General features: G+C 36.3%; 1 protein-coding gene across 4 annotated transcripts in view; it reads right to left on the reverse strand.

Annotated features, from left to right (window-relative positions):
• Positions 1–14,959, reverse strand: part of LOC108697669 (uncharacterized oxidoreductase YjhC) — a 93,083-nt gene that overhangs the window by 38,003 nt on the left and 40,121 nt on the right. For all 4 annotated transcript variants that reach the window (XM_041571464.1, XM_041571465.1, XM_018227925.2 and 1 more), the window contains exons 6-11: positions 13,597–13,670; positions 11,979–12,038; positions 8,968–9,075; positions 6,019–6,075; positions 3,074–3,204; positions 987–1,041 (exon numbers count right to left, since the gene is read on the reverse strand). In XM_041571464.1, the coding sequence (XP_041427398.1) occupies positions 987–1,041; positions 3,074–3,204; positions 6,019–6,075; positions 8,968–9,075; positions 11,979–12,038; positions 13,597–13,670 (485 nt within the window). The remainder of the gene's footprint in view (positions 1–986; positions 1,042–3,073; positions 3,205–6,018; positions 6,076–8,967; positions 9,076–11,978; positions 12,039–13,596; positions 13,671–14,959) is intronic.

Raw genomic sequence — 14,959 nt, forward strand, 5'->3', positions numbered from 1 at the left:
GAAAGGAAGTGGACAGACGAAATACATGCCTATATTCAATAATAACACTTCAAACTTTATGTCTAAAATCTGTGGTAAACATATCTCCTTTGTACCCTGGAACCTATATTCTATTGTATTAAAAGAGCTATAATGGTACATGTGCACCGCAAGCTGCAACCCAAAACTAACAAGATCTGAGAAATGGAGAGGAAGTGAGAATTAAATCTTGTTAAAAAAAATAATTAATATTTTTTGTCAGGAAGGAAGCAAACATGAGTGCCAGGAAACACATTCCCAGAAAAAAAACACACAAAATGCTTAATGAAAACATCATCAAGCACATTTTGCAAACATTGAACACTATTTTCAGTTATTTTAATTTGGCTGCCTAGGAGTTATTAGCTAACTGTAGGTAGCATTACGGAAAAATGTTTCAAATTATTTAACAGTCAGGAGCTTAATTAGGTGCATTTTTGAAGAAATACTCCCTTTTCATGATATAGCTTATTCCACAAGGACAGTAGTCTAGACTGAGTGGATATTCATATACAGGTCTGAACCACTGGTTTGGTAAAGCTGCAGTATATCCTAAAGTTCAACACAAGTTCAAGGAACGCTTCTGCTGAACATCCTTTGTCCTATTTATAAAACATCTTTAGTTATTATTTATTCTCAAAACAGGGCAAAGACAAATTACCAGATAAACCATGGCTGCGTTGGTCCGGGTGCAGGCACACAATGCAGAAAAATCCCTATAAAACAGGCCTATATCTGATCTTGTATCTTTCCACTTCTAGCCCACCTAACAGCAAATTTTCATTCAGTTTGATTAATTTCTAACTAAACTGTACGACTGAAGATGTTACCCTCCTAAAATGTAAAACCAGGCTGTACACTGTCCTGTTTCTCCAATGGTATCATATGCCATCTTGTAAAGGCTCTTTGTTAAATATTTTCTTTTTCATTTATTCTGATCATCCATGCCGTCAGTTTTAAATACATACCTTATTTTCCTTAGTAAAATGTGACAGAGTCCCAAAAGAAGAAACCTTCACGCATCTACAGAAGAAAAATAATTTTAGTTTTACTTAAAATAGCTTAAGTTTTTGCTGTCTTTCAGCAAAATAAGATACTAATTATACAGTATTGAGTGGTTCAGTTACCAACATTCGGATTTCTGTTTTTTCTCTTAAAAATTTATGTTTTTTATATATTACTGTAAAACTCTAAACATTCAAAATGTATTAAGTGTAAAAACTACAAAAAAACTCTGATACAAAACTGCGCCAAGTAAAAGCTGTCGAGGTCCCATAGAAGTCAATAGAAACTGTGCTGATACTATTGGACTTTTTTTTTAGCCTTTCAGACTTTTGGAAGTTATTGGATTTTTTTCCCTCTATATACATACATACATGCATTTTAAATTTGGATCTTTTAATAACTTTCATAACATTCTTGGTTTTAAAAAAACAAAGTTTAATTGTGGTTTGAAAAAGCGCTCATACTAAAATTCAACCTTTAATAAATGGGCCTCCCCATGTCATTGCTGGTAAAATCTGAATATTCGACCTAATATTCCAATTAAAAGCAAGTCATTTACATATCTAGTGCTGTGATTAGTAGAAGAATAAGTATAGAAGTATAACACAATTAAATAAATCTACTAGTGATGAGTGAATCTGTCTCAATTCACTTCAGCTAAAAATCGAGCGAAACTGCTGAAAAATTCCCAAAACGGTAAGAAAAATCACAAAATGACAATTTTTTCTTATACACATGACTTTATTTTAGGCGCACAACTTTTTTTATTACTCCAAATGCATTAAAGTCAATAGGCACTTTTTCTTACAGCAACTTTTTTTGTCTCAGCGACTTTTATGTCTTGATGAATTCTTTTTGTGGCAAATTTTTGCATAGCATTTTTATGGCAACCTATTAAAGGAAAATATATATTTCTTCATCACCAAGTGCATTTATACAGTTACTAAAGTTACTACAAGGTGACTTTTAATATTTTTATAAAGTTTAGCAGGGGTACATTATTAATTATAATCTATTCTAGTCTTAAAGGTTTATAGGTTAGTCGAGAGCCTTCTCTCTTTTCTGCAGAAAAATGGCTCGTACATATGTAGCATATGGTATTATTTTTTACAAAATAATAATTGTTTATGTTAGTCATAGGCAGTGTGAGATCCCAATAAGTTATAAATGGCGCACACTGTATGGGAATGGATGTATTTTACAGTTTGGTCCCATAGAGAAATGATCAAAATGTAGATCATAGATCTCAATAAAAATGAAACAAAAACAATACTCCCCCCAAAAAACACAAGTCATTTAAGGTATTGTATTTACCCCCCTCCCATGTAGATTTTGAGTAGTATACATATATATTGAGGGATTCAAAGTTTACTGTCCCAGATTTTAGAAAAGGGTCTGATCAAGTATCTCTAATTTCTATATTACTTTACTGTATCAAGCTGGAGAGTTGCTGAACAAAAAGGGGTAAGTGGACGTCTAAATCAATTAATATTCAATCCACCAGGGCACAATCCTCACCCCATACCTTTGTTGTTACTGTTTTGTTAGCAGGAGTTTATTAAGCAAGTTATTTGTCCACTGGTAATCTAATTATCTACCTTGCAAGGACCAAACATGGAGTAGCTTCAGTTTCCCTGTTTGCCCTTTCTAGCTCAAGAAATAATAAAAAAAAACCTTAAACTTATTTAACTTGAAAATAGTGGTAAATCTGTGATCTTTAAGGGGTGATACTTGTCCTTTCTTAGTAAATGAACTTGCTTATATATTCGTGCCTGACTTTAACCATTTGGTTTTAGCTAATCAGGAACATTTCCCAGGAAGGAAAATAACTGATTTAAATGATTGGTTTTTATATTTCCTAGAAAATATAAGCTCTGTTGCTTTTTACATTCAATACCGTTGCCTTTGAGCAGCTAATTTTGCACAACATTCAAAACATACTGTTAGGAAAAACCACTATATGATGCAAATACTTGCTTTAAGGACTGCAAAGGTAACACCATTTAGAACCAGAGCTATTAAAGAGAGCAGTCACTTGTTCATTACATACCTTTTCTTTCCAGTCCAAAAGCATATGAGGTCAATATCATGGCATGACTTGGCAAGAAGTGAGAATGTGCTCTCCTCTTCTTTCCGCCAATTTCCTCTAACATAAGAGTGAGCAAAATGCCAGTCCCCAACCTAAAAAAATAAATAGACTTGATGCAAGCATGTGTTTTTATTTGCCTTGGCTGCCATCAATGATTTTTTTTACTGTTTTTAAAACTTTTTAATCCAAAAGGAATTCAGCTGCTACAGCCACCATGCAGGGAGGAAAAAGTATGTTCACTGCTCTCATATAACTTTATATAATAATAATTATTAACCATCATTTTAAATTAAGACAGAATGCTCAGTGCCTGGACTGGACTCCATATAAAGTAGAATTGGGTTCCTTTTCTATAAAAAGCATATTTTTTCAAAGGAAGTCCCTTGAACTTCCTGTACACAAACATCACCACTATCTCCTCAAGCTATTGAAAATGAAAATGTTCTCCTGCACTTTTAGGTAGTTCTGGCTGTCCTAAAGATGATGCTATTATAGTTGAGAATTGATCTCATCTGGGGTGATATTTGTGATGTCATACAGATCTGATTATATGGCAGCTTATATGCTTGGCTAACTTGCACTGGGTCTTGCACTGAACTTGGCCATTGCTTGGCCCTTTTGTGCTTTTTTTAATGAACCTTTTCTTTTTATTTGCACCAATAGCATTCATATATGTCAAGAAACATACATGGGATCTGTTATCTAAAACCCCATTATCCAGAATTACAGGAAGGCCATTTCTCATAGATTCCATTTTAATTAAATCATTCACAATTTTTAAAATAATCCAGTACAGTAGAATGAGTACATTGTACTTGATCTCAGCTAAGAGATAAGTAATCCTTATTGGAGGCAAAACAATCCTATTGGGTTTATTTATAGTAAGATTTCAAATTTATGTGATTTTTTTTTTTTTTACTCTAATAAATTTGAATATGCAGGTATGGGATCTGTTATCAGAATGCTCGGGACCTGGGGTTTTCCGGATAACGGATCTTTCAGTAATTTGGATCTTCATACCTTAAGTCTACTAGAAAATTATGTAAACATTAAATAAACCCAATAGGCTGGTTCTGCTTCCAATATGGATTAATTATATCTTAGTTTGGATCAAGTACAAGGTACTGTTTTATTATTACATAAATAATTTGGATTATTTAGATAAAATGGAGTCTACGCGAGATGGCCTTTCTGTAATTCTGATAATGAATTTCTGGGTGTTCCGGATAACAGATCCTATACCTGTACTCACAACTCGAATGGGAGGTTATTTAAGAAAAAATTCAAACATCTAATATTCCATTGAATAATCCCGACCCGAATATTCGAATCGAGTTTTCCCTCCGAAAAAAAACTTGAATGTCATGAAGGCAATTAACATAATCAAGTGGTTCAACAGACCCCACTGACTGAATGAACTTGGCAGGTTTTAGGTGGCGAATATTCGTATTAGAACTGTTTCCATGGTCGAGGTGATAAATCTCACATTGAAATTTACATTCGAATGGGGGGGGGGGATTAAAATTTGAATGTGTGAATTTTGATAACAAAAAAAAAATTCAAAAATTCGAATTTGAATTTACTATTCGACCCTTAATAAATCAGTCCCTTAAAGTTTACATTATTTTTACTAGACTTTTAAGCTATGGAGATCCAGTTACAGAAAGGCCCCTTATCCAGAAAGCCTCGGGTCCCATGCATTCTGGATAACAGGTCCCATTCCCAAAGACAGAAGAAAAGTCACAGCTCTGTCATGTCAGCACACCTTCTACAACATCCCATTCATGACAAAAAAAGTTGTTTTTTTGTGTTAATTTTTCTGTTCAGACCCTCTTCTATTCATATTTTAGTTTCTCGTTTAAATCATTGTTTAGTTGCTATGGTAATGTAACCCCTAGAAACCAGGTAGCTACTAAAATGTCAAACCAGAGAGCTGCTGAACAAAAATCTAAATAATAAGAAATGAACTCTCTACATCATGCTGAAAATAGATTAAGGGGCCCATTCACTAAGCTCGAGTGAAGGATTCGAATGAAAAATACTTTGAATTTCGAAGTATTTTTTGGGTACTTCGACCATCGAATGGGCTACTTCGACCTTCGACTACGACCTTCGATTCGAACGTTTCGAACGAAAAATCGTTTGACTATTCGACCATTCGATAGTCGAAGTACTTTCCCTTTAAAAAAAACTTCGACCCCCTACTTCGGCAGATAAAACCTACCGAAGTCAATGTTAGCCTATGGGGAATGTCCCCATAGGTTTGCTAACCTTTTTTTGATCGAAGGATTTTCCTTCGATCGTTGGATTAAAATCCTTCGAATCGTTCGATTCGAAGGATTTAATCGTTCGATCGAACGAAAAATCCTTCGATCGATCGAACGAACGTTTAGCGCTAAATCCTTCGACTTCGATATTCGAAGTCGAAGGATTTCAATTCGAGGGTCGAATTTCGAAGTATTTTTAACTTCGAAATTCGACCCTTAATGAATCTGCCCCTAAATGTTTAACAACCCCTTTAAAAGTTGGATAAAGTACTTCATTATTATAAAACTTATTTGACTAAAAACATCCCACCCATTTATCTGCTCCTCCTTCCCGGGGATCACATTAGCTGTTTAAGTATACCTGATATCAAAGTAGAAATCTTTAATGATAGTATTGACATTATATGTGAGGGGTGTGTGTATGGATGCTGGGTTTTCATTTGGAGGAGTTGAACTTTATGAACTTTGTCTTTTTTCAACCCAATTTAACTATGTAACTATGTAACTATATTAACATCTTGCTAGTTCTTCGGATGTATTTATGAGAGGGTGACCCTACACACATGGAATGGTGACCATACAGTTTGTTTTTGGAAAATGCATGAAAAACACTGTTCTATGTATTGCCAGGATACTTACGGGTTCTAAATGTTGAATGTGTACAACATCTCCAATAACACCAGACTCTACCAATGCCTATGAAAACAGATTTAGAAACATCAAAATGAGTGACTGCCATTATACCCTACATAACCTAATTCTGCTTCTTTTCCTAATTCTGAACTTCAACCTAAAAACACAGAGCTAAAGAAAATAATAGTCACTCGTTTTGTAATTTGCATGGTTCTTGGCAGTGGTGTAGAGTGGTGCACAAGGGAGCGAAATTGTTTTCTCTGCTCTAACATTTCCAATTTATGGTAAAATACAATACAAAAAAACAAACAGAAACTTGATTCTTCAAGTCACTAGGGATGTCTTCCCAACTGCCTCATTACAGAAGGGGTTCTCTCTCCTTGCCCTTACACCCCTATCTTGTTCTCTCTAAACATGTCTTCACACCACACAGTCTCCATCTCACTCTCTCACTAGACATGCCCTCTCTACACAATTTCAATTTTGTTGTCTCTAAACAAATAGTTCCATCACACATACATCATCTGACATGTCCTCACTCTCTATCTTTGTGACCCACTAGCATAGCAGTATTTTGAGTTTGCGGTTCTCATCCACAAACCGTGACCACATCCTTTAAAAAGTACAGTAGAATTGGTAGTTCATATAAACCTGCTCTGTACACTAATAATCATTAGTGAGTTGTATATCAACAGAGCAGCAATGGCTGATGTCCTCATGAGTGGAGCTAAATCAACTCTCAAAGTTTATGCTCAGATGAGCAGATGTGAATATCTTTTTCGGCTGTATAGCTTTAAATGAGTGACATATGTGTTATCTGATCTTTAACTGCTCACTGAATTTGCTACTTATTAACACAATGGTTAGTTAAAAGCTCAAAGATCACAATTTTGCAGTGTCCAATTACAACCTGCAGAGACAAAAGTAAAAAATTTACTTTTTTAATGAATATAGTGCTCCCTTGACAAACTGCATGGAATTAGTGACAATTATTTGCACTGGTATAATTTCATGCCCATTTGTCAAAGATTTATCTGACAATAAGCGATGATGATGCTATAAAGGGGGCAATACAAATCAGGAACTGTTTTAGTTCAGAATATATATATATATATAATATATAATTGTGATTCATAATGTACAAATTCTCACACCCACTGCTGAAAAAAACACTATTAATTTTTGCATGTATCTGAATCCAACTCTTTTTAATTCACACATTTCACCTTTATTTAGAAGAGCATTACCGTATATACTCGAGTATAAGCCGACCCAAGTATAAGCCGAGGTACCTAATTGTACCTACGAAAACTGGGAAAACTTATTGACTCTAGTATAAGCCTAGACACAACTACAGCCCTGTCTCCCAGCAACGCACATTCTGCCAAAGCGAACCCCCCAGCGATCAACCGGACTTCTTTGCAAAGTTGATGGTGACAGAGAATTGCCAAACGGATTACTGACAGAGAATTGCCAAACAGATTACTGTGTGCATTGTCCCACTGTCCCACTACCATGTGCAGAGGGTGCTGTGTGATATTGCCATCACTGTTAATCTTTTGTATAACCAACAGGGGGCGCTGTGTGATATTGCAGTCACTGTTATTCTTTCATATAACCAACAGAGGGCGCTGTGTGATATTGCAGTCACTGTTAATCTTTCATATAACCAACAGAGGGCGCACTGTTATTCTTCCATATAACCAACAGATGGCGCTGTGTGATATTGCAGTCACTGGTATTCTTTCATATAACCAACAGAGGGCGCTGTGTGATATTGCCATCACTGTTATTCTTTCATATAACCAACAGAGGGTGCTGTGTGATATTGCAGTCACTGTTATTCTTTAATATAACCAACAGAGGGCGCACTGTTATTCTTTCATACAACCAACAGATGGCGCTGTGTGATATTGCAGTCACTGTTAATCTTTCATATAACCAACAGAGGGTGCACTGTTATTCTATCATACAACCAACAGATGGCGCTGTGTGATATTGCAGTCACTGTTATTCTTTCATATAACCAACAGATGGCGCTGTGTGATATTGCAGTCACTGTTATTCTTTCATATAACCAACAGAGGGCGCACTGTTATTCTTTCATATAACCAACAGAGGGCATTGTGGGATATTGCAGTCTCTCCCCAAGTGTACTGTTGGTATAGGAATGATTAAAAGTGACTGCAATCTCAGCTACGCAGGTCGGGTACTGCTGACACTAGTATAAGCCGAGGTAGACTTTTTCAGCACATTTTGGATGCTGAAAAACTCGGCTTATACGGTAATTGCAGGCCCGGACTGGCAATCTGTGGGTTCTGGCAAATGCCAGAGGGGCTGCTATAAGGTCCTATAGAAAATCAGTATTTAGTGGGCTGGTGGGGGCTGATTGGGCCTCTGTGTACCTGAAATGCCAGGTCCTAATTTAATTCTCAGTCTGAACCTGATTAATTGTTTACACTCTTATGAAAACAACAAGTGGATTTTTCCCCTTGTATGCAGACCAAAAGCCAGTGATATTTGCACACATGATTGGATTAAAACAATGGGAATAGGCACCATTGGGGTGTCAACCACATCAAACCTGTCTGATTGACATGTGGCCAATTTTTGGCCAGACAACAGTTGGGGAGGGACCCATACACGAGCAGTTAATCAGTCTAAAGGACCCAAATTAGCATCTGAAATCTGCCCGTGTATGGCCAACTTTAGAAAACAAAGGCAAATATCTAATTGGTTGCTATGGGTAACAACACTTGAGAAATTCAACCTTGTTAACTCTCTTAGGTTCAGGCCACACAAGCAGATTCTGGGAGATTAGTCACCCCAGCGACAAATCTCCTCTTCTTCGGGGCGACAATCTCCCCGAACTGCCTTCCCCGCAGCACTTTGTTTTCCCCTAATCTGCTTGTGTGGCCTGACCCTTAAGGTATTATTAACTGCTATGAATCTTACCTTTATTTCCCGTGAGACAGGATGATAGCGCATGACATGTCCCACCGTAAGCATGACTCCATTCTCCTTGCACACCGATACAATTTCTGAACAGTCTTCAGGGGTAACCTTAATATAAAAGGAAATATAATGCTAAAATGTCCTCTATTATAAAGAATGCGTTCCTAATACAGCACAGGCATGGCATACCATTTTCAGAGTTTTCCAGCCTCTGGGTTTAATAAATTCCGAAAATAATCATCATCATCATCATCATTTATTTATATAGCGCTGTCAAGATAGGCAGTGCTTTACTGCAGTTATAGCAAACAGGGAATAAATGGTGGATAACAGACAAGGATTACAGAGTACAATAGGGTTTACAAACTAAAAGGTTAGGGTACAATTGAGACATTAGGATTATATAAACACTTTGTCATTTTTGATACAGCAATGATTAATTAAGGTACATCGAATAGGCCTCTTTAAACAGATGGGTCTTTAAGGAGCGCTTGAAAGTTTGGAAGGAAGAAGAAAGTCTGACAGCTTGTGGCAGAGAGTTCCAGAGAAAAGCAGAAGCCCGAGAGAAGTCTTGTAGACGAGAATGGGCAGAAGTGACCAGAGGAGAAGTGAGGCGAAGATCAGAAGCAGAGCGTAGGTTTCGTGAAGGAGTGTATTTGGAGATTAGTGATTTTTGCATTCAGGGCTTAGTACCACGCTTATACAGTTACCAGCATTCCCACAATGCAATCAGATGATTCCTGTTGTTATATATATATATAGTTGCTCAGCTAGTAAATTTATTTTGTGTTTATTTTATGTTAAACAACTAATTAACTAACTGCGATTCACAAAACCGTTAATGTACTCACTTGTGCTAGCAGAAGATAATGACTGCATAAATGATATGTTAAAAACAATTAAGGGTGAAACATTAAAAAAAGGTGCCATTAATGTGTCTATAGCACTTATTTAAGCAAAATCAAATGCTTTCCATCTGCTGCAGATTCATACAATAAAAGAGCAGCCTCAGTCTTGTCTATAGCTATGAAATGCTAAAACATTACACATTCCAAGTGGAAACCATTGCTGTGTATAGGGGTTGATTCATCTGACAGCAGCATGGTTTTCCCTCTACTATTTTGCTTTTTATTCTTCTCATTCTGTCAGCCCCTATTTAAAATTACCCCCCTGCTCCAACATTATGGTACATTCAATTTCATCAGAAAGCTGTCATAAATAGTCCCTTGCAGAAAAAGAATCTGGGCATATATTTATCAAGCAGCAAATTGTCAGCACTTTTTTTATATACCTTAAACCAGAATGCTTAGTATAATCCAACCATTTTTTATTTTTAACCTTTGCATCATGGATCACCCATCACTTACACTACAAACAACTGGTGGATGCAGGAGGTAAAAAGTGTCCAGCTCAGCTTACAAACAGGGAAGCACAAAGTGCAAATACAGGTGCAAAGCCTTGGCTAATATGTTCTTTAAAAATACAGTTACAGTAAGAATAAGTAATCAAGAACTTGTTGATTAGCAAGTGTGCAACCCGTAATTGTGTCTGTAAAAAGGTTCTTACCCAAGAACACGGGACTTGTCTTCACAATTCTCAATTTAGACACTTGGGGGCAGATTTATCAAAGGTCGAGGTGTATTTTCGAATGAAAAAAAATCTAATTTCTAGCAATTTTTGGTGTACTTCGACTATGGAATAGTCCAAATTCGATTTGAACTTGAAAAAAATTAGAATATTGAAATTTGTCATGTACTGTCTCTAATTAAAAATTCGACTTCGACCATTCGCCATCTAAAAACTTCAGAATTGCTGTTTTAGCCTATGGGGGACCTCCTAGAACCTATTTGGAGTCAATTGGTGGACTTTTTTGGGAAAAACTTAGAATCGAATTCGATCAAATGCACTATTCCTTCGATTCATACGTTTCGAATTTGACAGAATACGGACCTATTCGATCGAAAACGGACCTATTCAACCAAAAAAAAATTAGACTTAATTTCGTTGGTCTTTTTGAACTTAGAAGTTTTTTAACTTCGAAATTCGACCCTTGATAAATATGCCCCTGAAATTTAAACATATGTAAACATAAACAAACTATAAAAAGTGTTAAGCTCTCTATAAATAACCCACGTTGTTGGTGACAAAATATTTATGGAAATGTTGCAATGGTTATATATATATATATAAAATACACAAAAGCTATGAATATCTTGTAAATTATATCCTTATAAACGGTGAGTTCTGATGTCATCAGTTATAAACGGTGAGTTCTGATGTCATTTCTGTCACATGACTCACTGAAATTTGTGTATTATAATAAATAAAGTACCCCCAGTTGTAAAATATGAGGATATTAGAAGTTACCTCGGAGTTCCATGACCTGTAAAAAAACACTCAGCCTCGTGTTTTTATATGGTCATGAAACTCCTCGGTAACTTACAGTATAATATCCTTATAATACACAAAAGCCATGAATATCCTGTAAAATATATCCTTATAAACGGTGAGTTCTGATGTCATCAGTTATAAACGGTGAGTTCTGATGTCATTTCTGTCACATGACTCACTGAAATTTGTGTATTATAATAAATAAAGTACCCCCAGTTGCAAAATATGAGGATATTAGAAGTTACCTCGGAGTTCCATGACCTGTATAAAAACACTCGGCCTTCGGCCTCGTGTTTTTATATGGTCATGAAACTCCTCGGTAACTTATAATATCCTTATATTTTACAAGAGGGGGTACTTTATTCACTATATATTTTTCAAGAGGTGGTACGTTATTCACTATACAAATAACCCCAAATAAAAAGTTATTTGCTATGAAAAAGGAAAATTCTTGGAACAGCACAGACAAATAATGCAGTCAAGCGGATAACCCTTCTCATACCATCTTACATATTCCACACATTGAATTCCAGATGTGCTCATAAAGATTTCTATACAGGAGCTACTAGTGAAACATTTTCTTTTACACTAACAACAAATATGATGATCTCATAACTTACTGCCATAGGCTTTTCCAGAAAAATATGGTACTGTTTCCTAGCAAAGGCTACTGCTGGATCCTGTAAAAAATAACAGATTACCATCATTTCAGCATCTCGGCCCATGGGTTATAATTCAATGCAATTTAATGTTATCAGATATTGCAGACCTTAACAATGTCCGCAAACAAATTTATCAGATTGACACATTTGGATGCAGTATTCGATTTGTTTAGAAATAAATCTTTGGTAGTATATCTTTCCTCTATCCATTCCTTGTCTCCCAATGTATGAGTAGTTTTTAAGGACAGAGAAATGCCACTTGGAAACTGTGCATGAAGGGGACATTATAGCTGAATGATGGCCCATTAGGAGACTGTTTAGGAACCCAGGGAAGATGTATAAGAAGCTACCATTGGGAGGTTGTGTGAAAGGTTGCAGATGACCTCTAGTAGCCTGTGATATAGGGTGCAAGTTTAATTGCAGGGGTATTGGGAGGCTTTCATGTAATGCAGGGTGGTTGGAAGGCTTTAAAGGAACACCATAAAATTAAAGTAATGATGACCTGTTTGCTTCAGAAACACTACTATAGTTCATATAAACAAGCTGCTGTGTAGCAATGGCGGAAATTGAAAAAAGTCTATATGGCACAGGTTAAATAGTTATCTGCTGACTTTATAGTGATAAACTACAAGGTCATGAAGTGGTTATGATGCACGGCAAAGGAATTTGTAGCCTGTGGGGACACTTATGGATGTTTGAAACCTCTGATGCACTGAAGGACATGGATATTGCTTGCAGTTGTAAACAATGTCTCCAAACGTCAGATAAAACAAGATAGTAAGTTGGGGCTCTATATTTTAGATGATGTCCACACTCAGACACACATGTTTTAGCTTTTCTCTGTTTTTTAGTACAGGTATATGATATGTTATCCAGAAACCCGTTATCCAGAAAGCTCAGAATTACAGTATGCTGCCTCCCATTTTATCTAATTAATCCAAATTTTAAAAAATGATTTCCATTTTCTCTGTAACAATAATACAGTACCTTGCACTTGATCCCAACTAAGATACAATTAATTCTTTTTGGGAAAAAAATCTGCCTATTGTGGTTATTTAAGGTTTAAATGATTTTCTAGTAGACTTAAGGTATGAAGATCCAAATTATGGAAAAATACGTTATCCAGAAAACTTCATGTCCCGAGCATTCTGTATAACACGTCCCTTACCTGTATTGAAAAAGCAAGGAAACCGTATGTTTAACGTCATGTAGTTTCTTTATTGCTAAAACCGGGTCGCCTGTGGTTGACTGGACCCTTGAGCACCAATGTATGTCAGTGTGACCTAAACTAAATTCAAAATTTCCAATATTTACCAAATACATGCCCACATTCTGGCAAATACAAATAAATCAAGATTCATTATTTCTTTTGGGACTTCTAATTAATGTGCATTGAGAAGTGAGTACTTGAATAGTAATGAAATGCAATTTCTTAAATTTAACTCCACTGTGTGAATTTAAAAGCATGATTACGAGAACTAAGAAATGTCATTTTCCAGCTGCTTACAAAGTGTAATACAATGCTATTAACATAAGTTTGGAATACTGTGATCAAAAATAATCCAAAATAATGTACCTTATGCACTCGGTCTGGGGTCGCAATAACTACTGCGTCAGCAAATTTTTCTCTGGCTGCTGCGTCTCTCCAGTCTGAAGAAAGCAAAATGTGTGTGTGTGTGTGTATATATATATATATATATATATATATATATATATATATATATATATATATATACAGTATATATATATATATACAGTATATATATATATATACAGTATATATATATGTATATATATATACAGGACCGCCATCAGAAATCGCAGGGCCCCATATGACAAAATTTCCTGGGCTGAACCCACCGCAAGCCCCACCTACAGGTCCGCCCTCCCCACCCCACAGGTCCACCACACAGTAAAAAAACAAAAAAAATTATTGGCTAGGGTTCCCACATGTTAATAAAAATAAAAAGATATTGGTGATCAGGGCCCCCCATAAAAAAACATTTGTGGCCAGGGCCCCCCCATTAAAAAATATTGGTGGCTAGGACCCCACATGAGAAAAAAAAATTGGTGGCCAGGGCCCCCCCCCCACATTATGAGAAATTTGGTAGCCAGGGCCCCTTAAACGTCCATGCCTTCCCGAAGTCAGCAGCTCTCAGAAAGATGGGGGGCCCGGCTAATCAAGTAAGTGTGGAGTGGCCGGGTCCCCCTTACCCTCGGGCCCCCTACAACTCTCCCCCCCTGATGGCTGCCCTGGTCGTGATGGATGCATGCAGTTTGTTTTTTATTATTATATTATATTTGGTGCATCCGTCATGTCGCATGTGCTTCCTCTCAGCGTGTCGGATCTGAAGACATTGCGCTGTGTAGTTCAACCCCTATGCTGGTACATGAATGTGGGGTATATAATGGGGTAAAACGCAAGCTTTGTGATGATTTTCAGAAATTTAATAAAAGGCATTATGTTTAGCATAACTTTGCAGTTTGGTAGTTTGCAGTAGAAAGACGTATTTACCCGTTTCAGATTTGTCTGAATGTGTACTTTCAGAAAATATATGGTTTTCTAGGGTCTCCACACTGTTAGGGGGTCTCATGGCGCATAATACACATACTAGGTGCTTATATTGTAACAGTCAGTGGAGGTCATTTATCAACACTGGGCAAATTTGCCAATGAGCAGTTACCCATAGCAATCATTCAGTGATTAGCTTTTTCGGACACCCAAAAATGCTTAAATGTGACATGTTTCTCTACCACCAATGGCACTCTTTGTGTACCATTAGGCTTAATATTTGAGGGTGTTTGGGTTTTTTTTTTTGATAAAAGAATTTGTCTATGTATATTTGTATTATTTTTTTATACTGTGCTACTTATGTTCACTTCACTGTACAGCATAACAATAAATTTATTAAGGATGCACCGAATCCAGGATTCAGTTT

Source organism: Xenopus laevis, chromosome 7S (assembly GCF_017654675.1).
Source record: "Xenopus laevis strain J_2021 chromosome 7S, Xenopus_laevis_v10.1, whole genome shotgun sequence".
Taxonomy (NCBI): Eukaryota; Metazoa; Chordata; class Amphibia; order Anura; family Pipidae; genus Xenopus; species Xenopus laevis.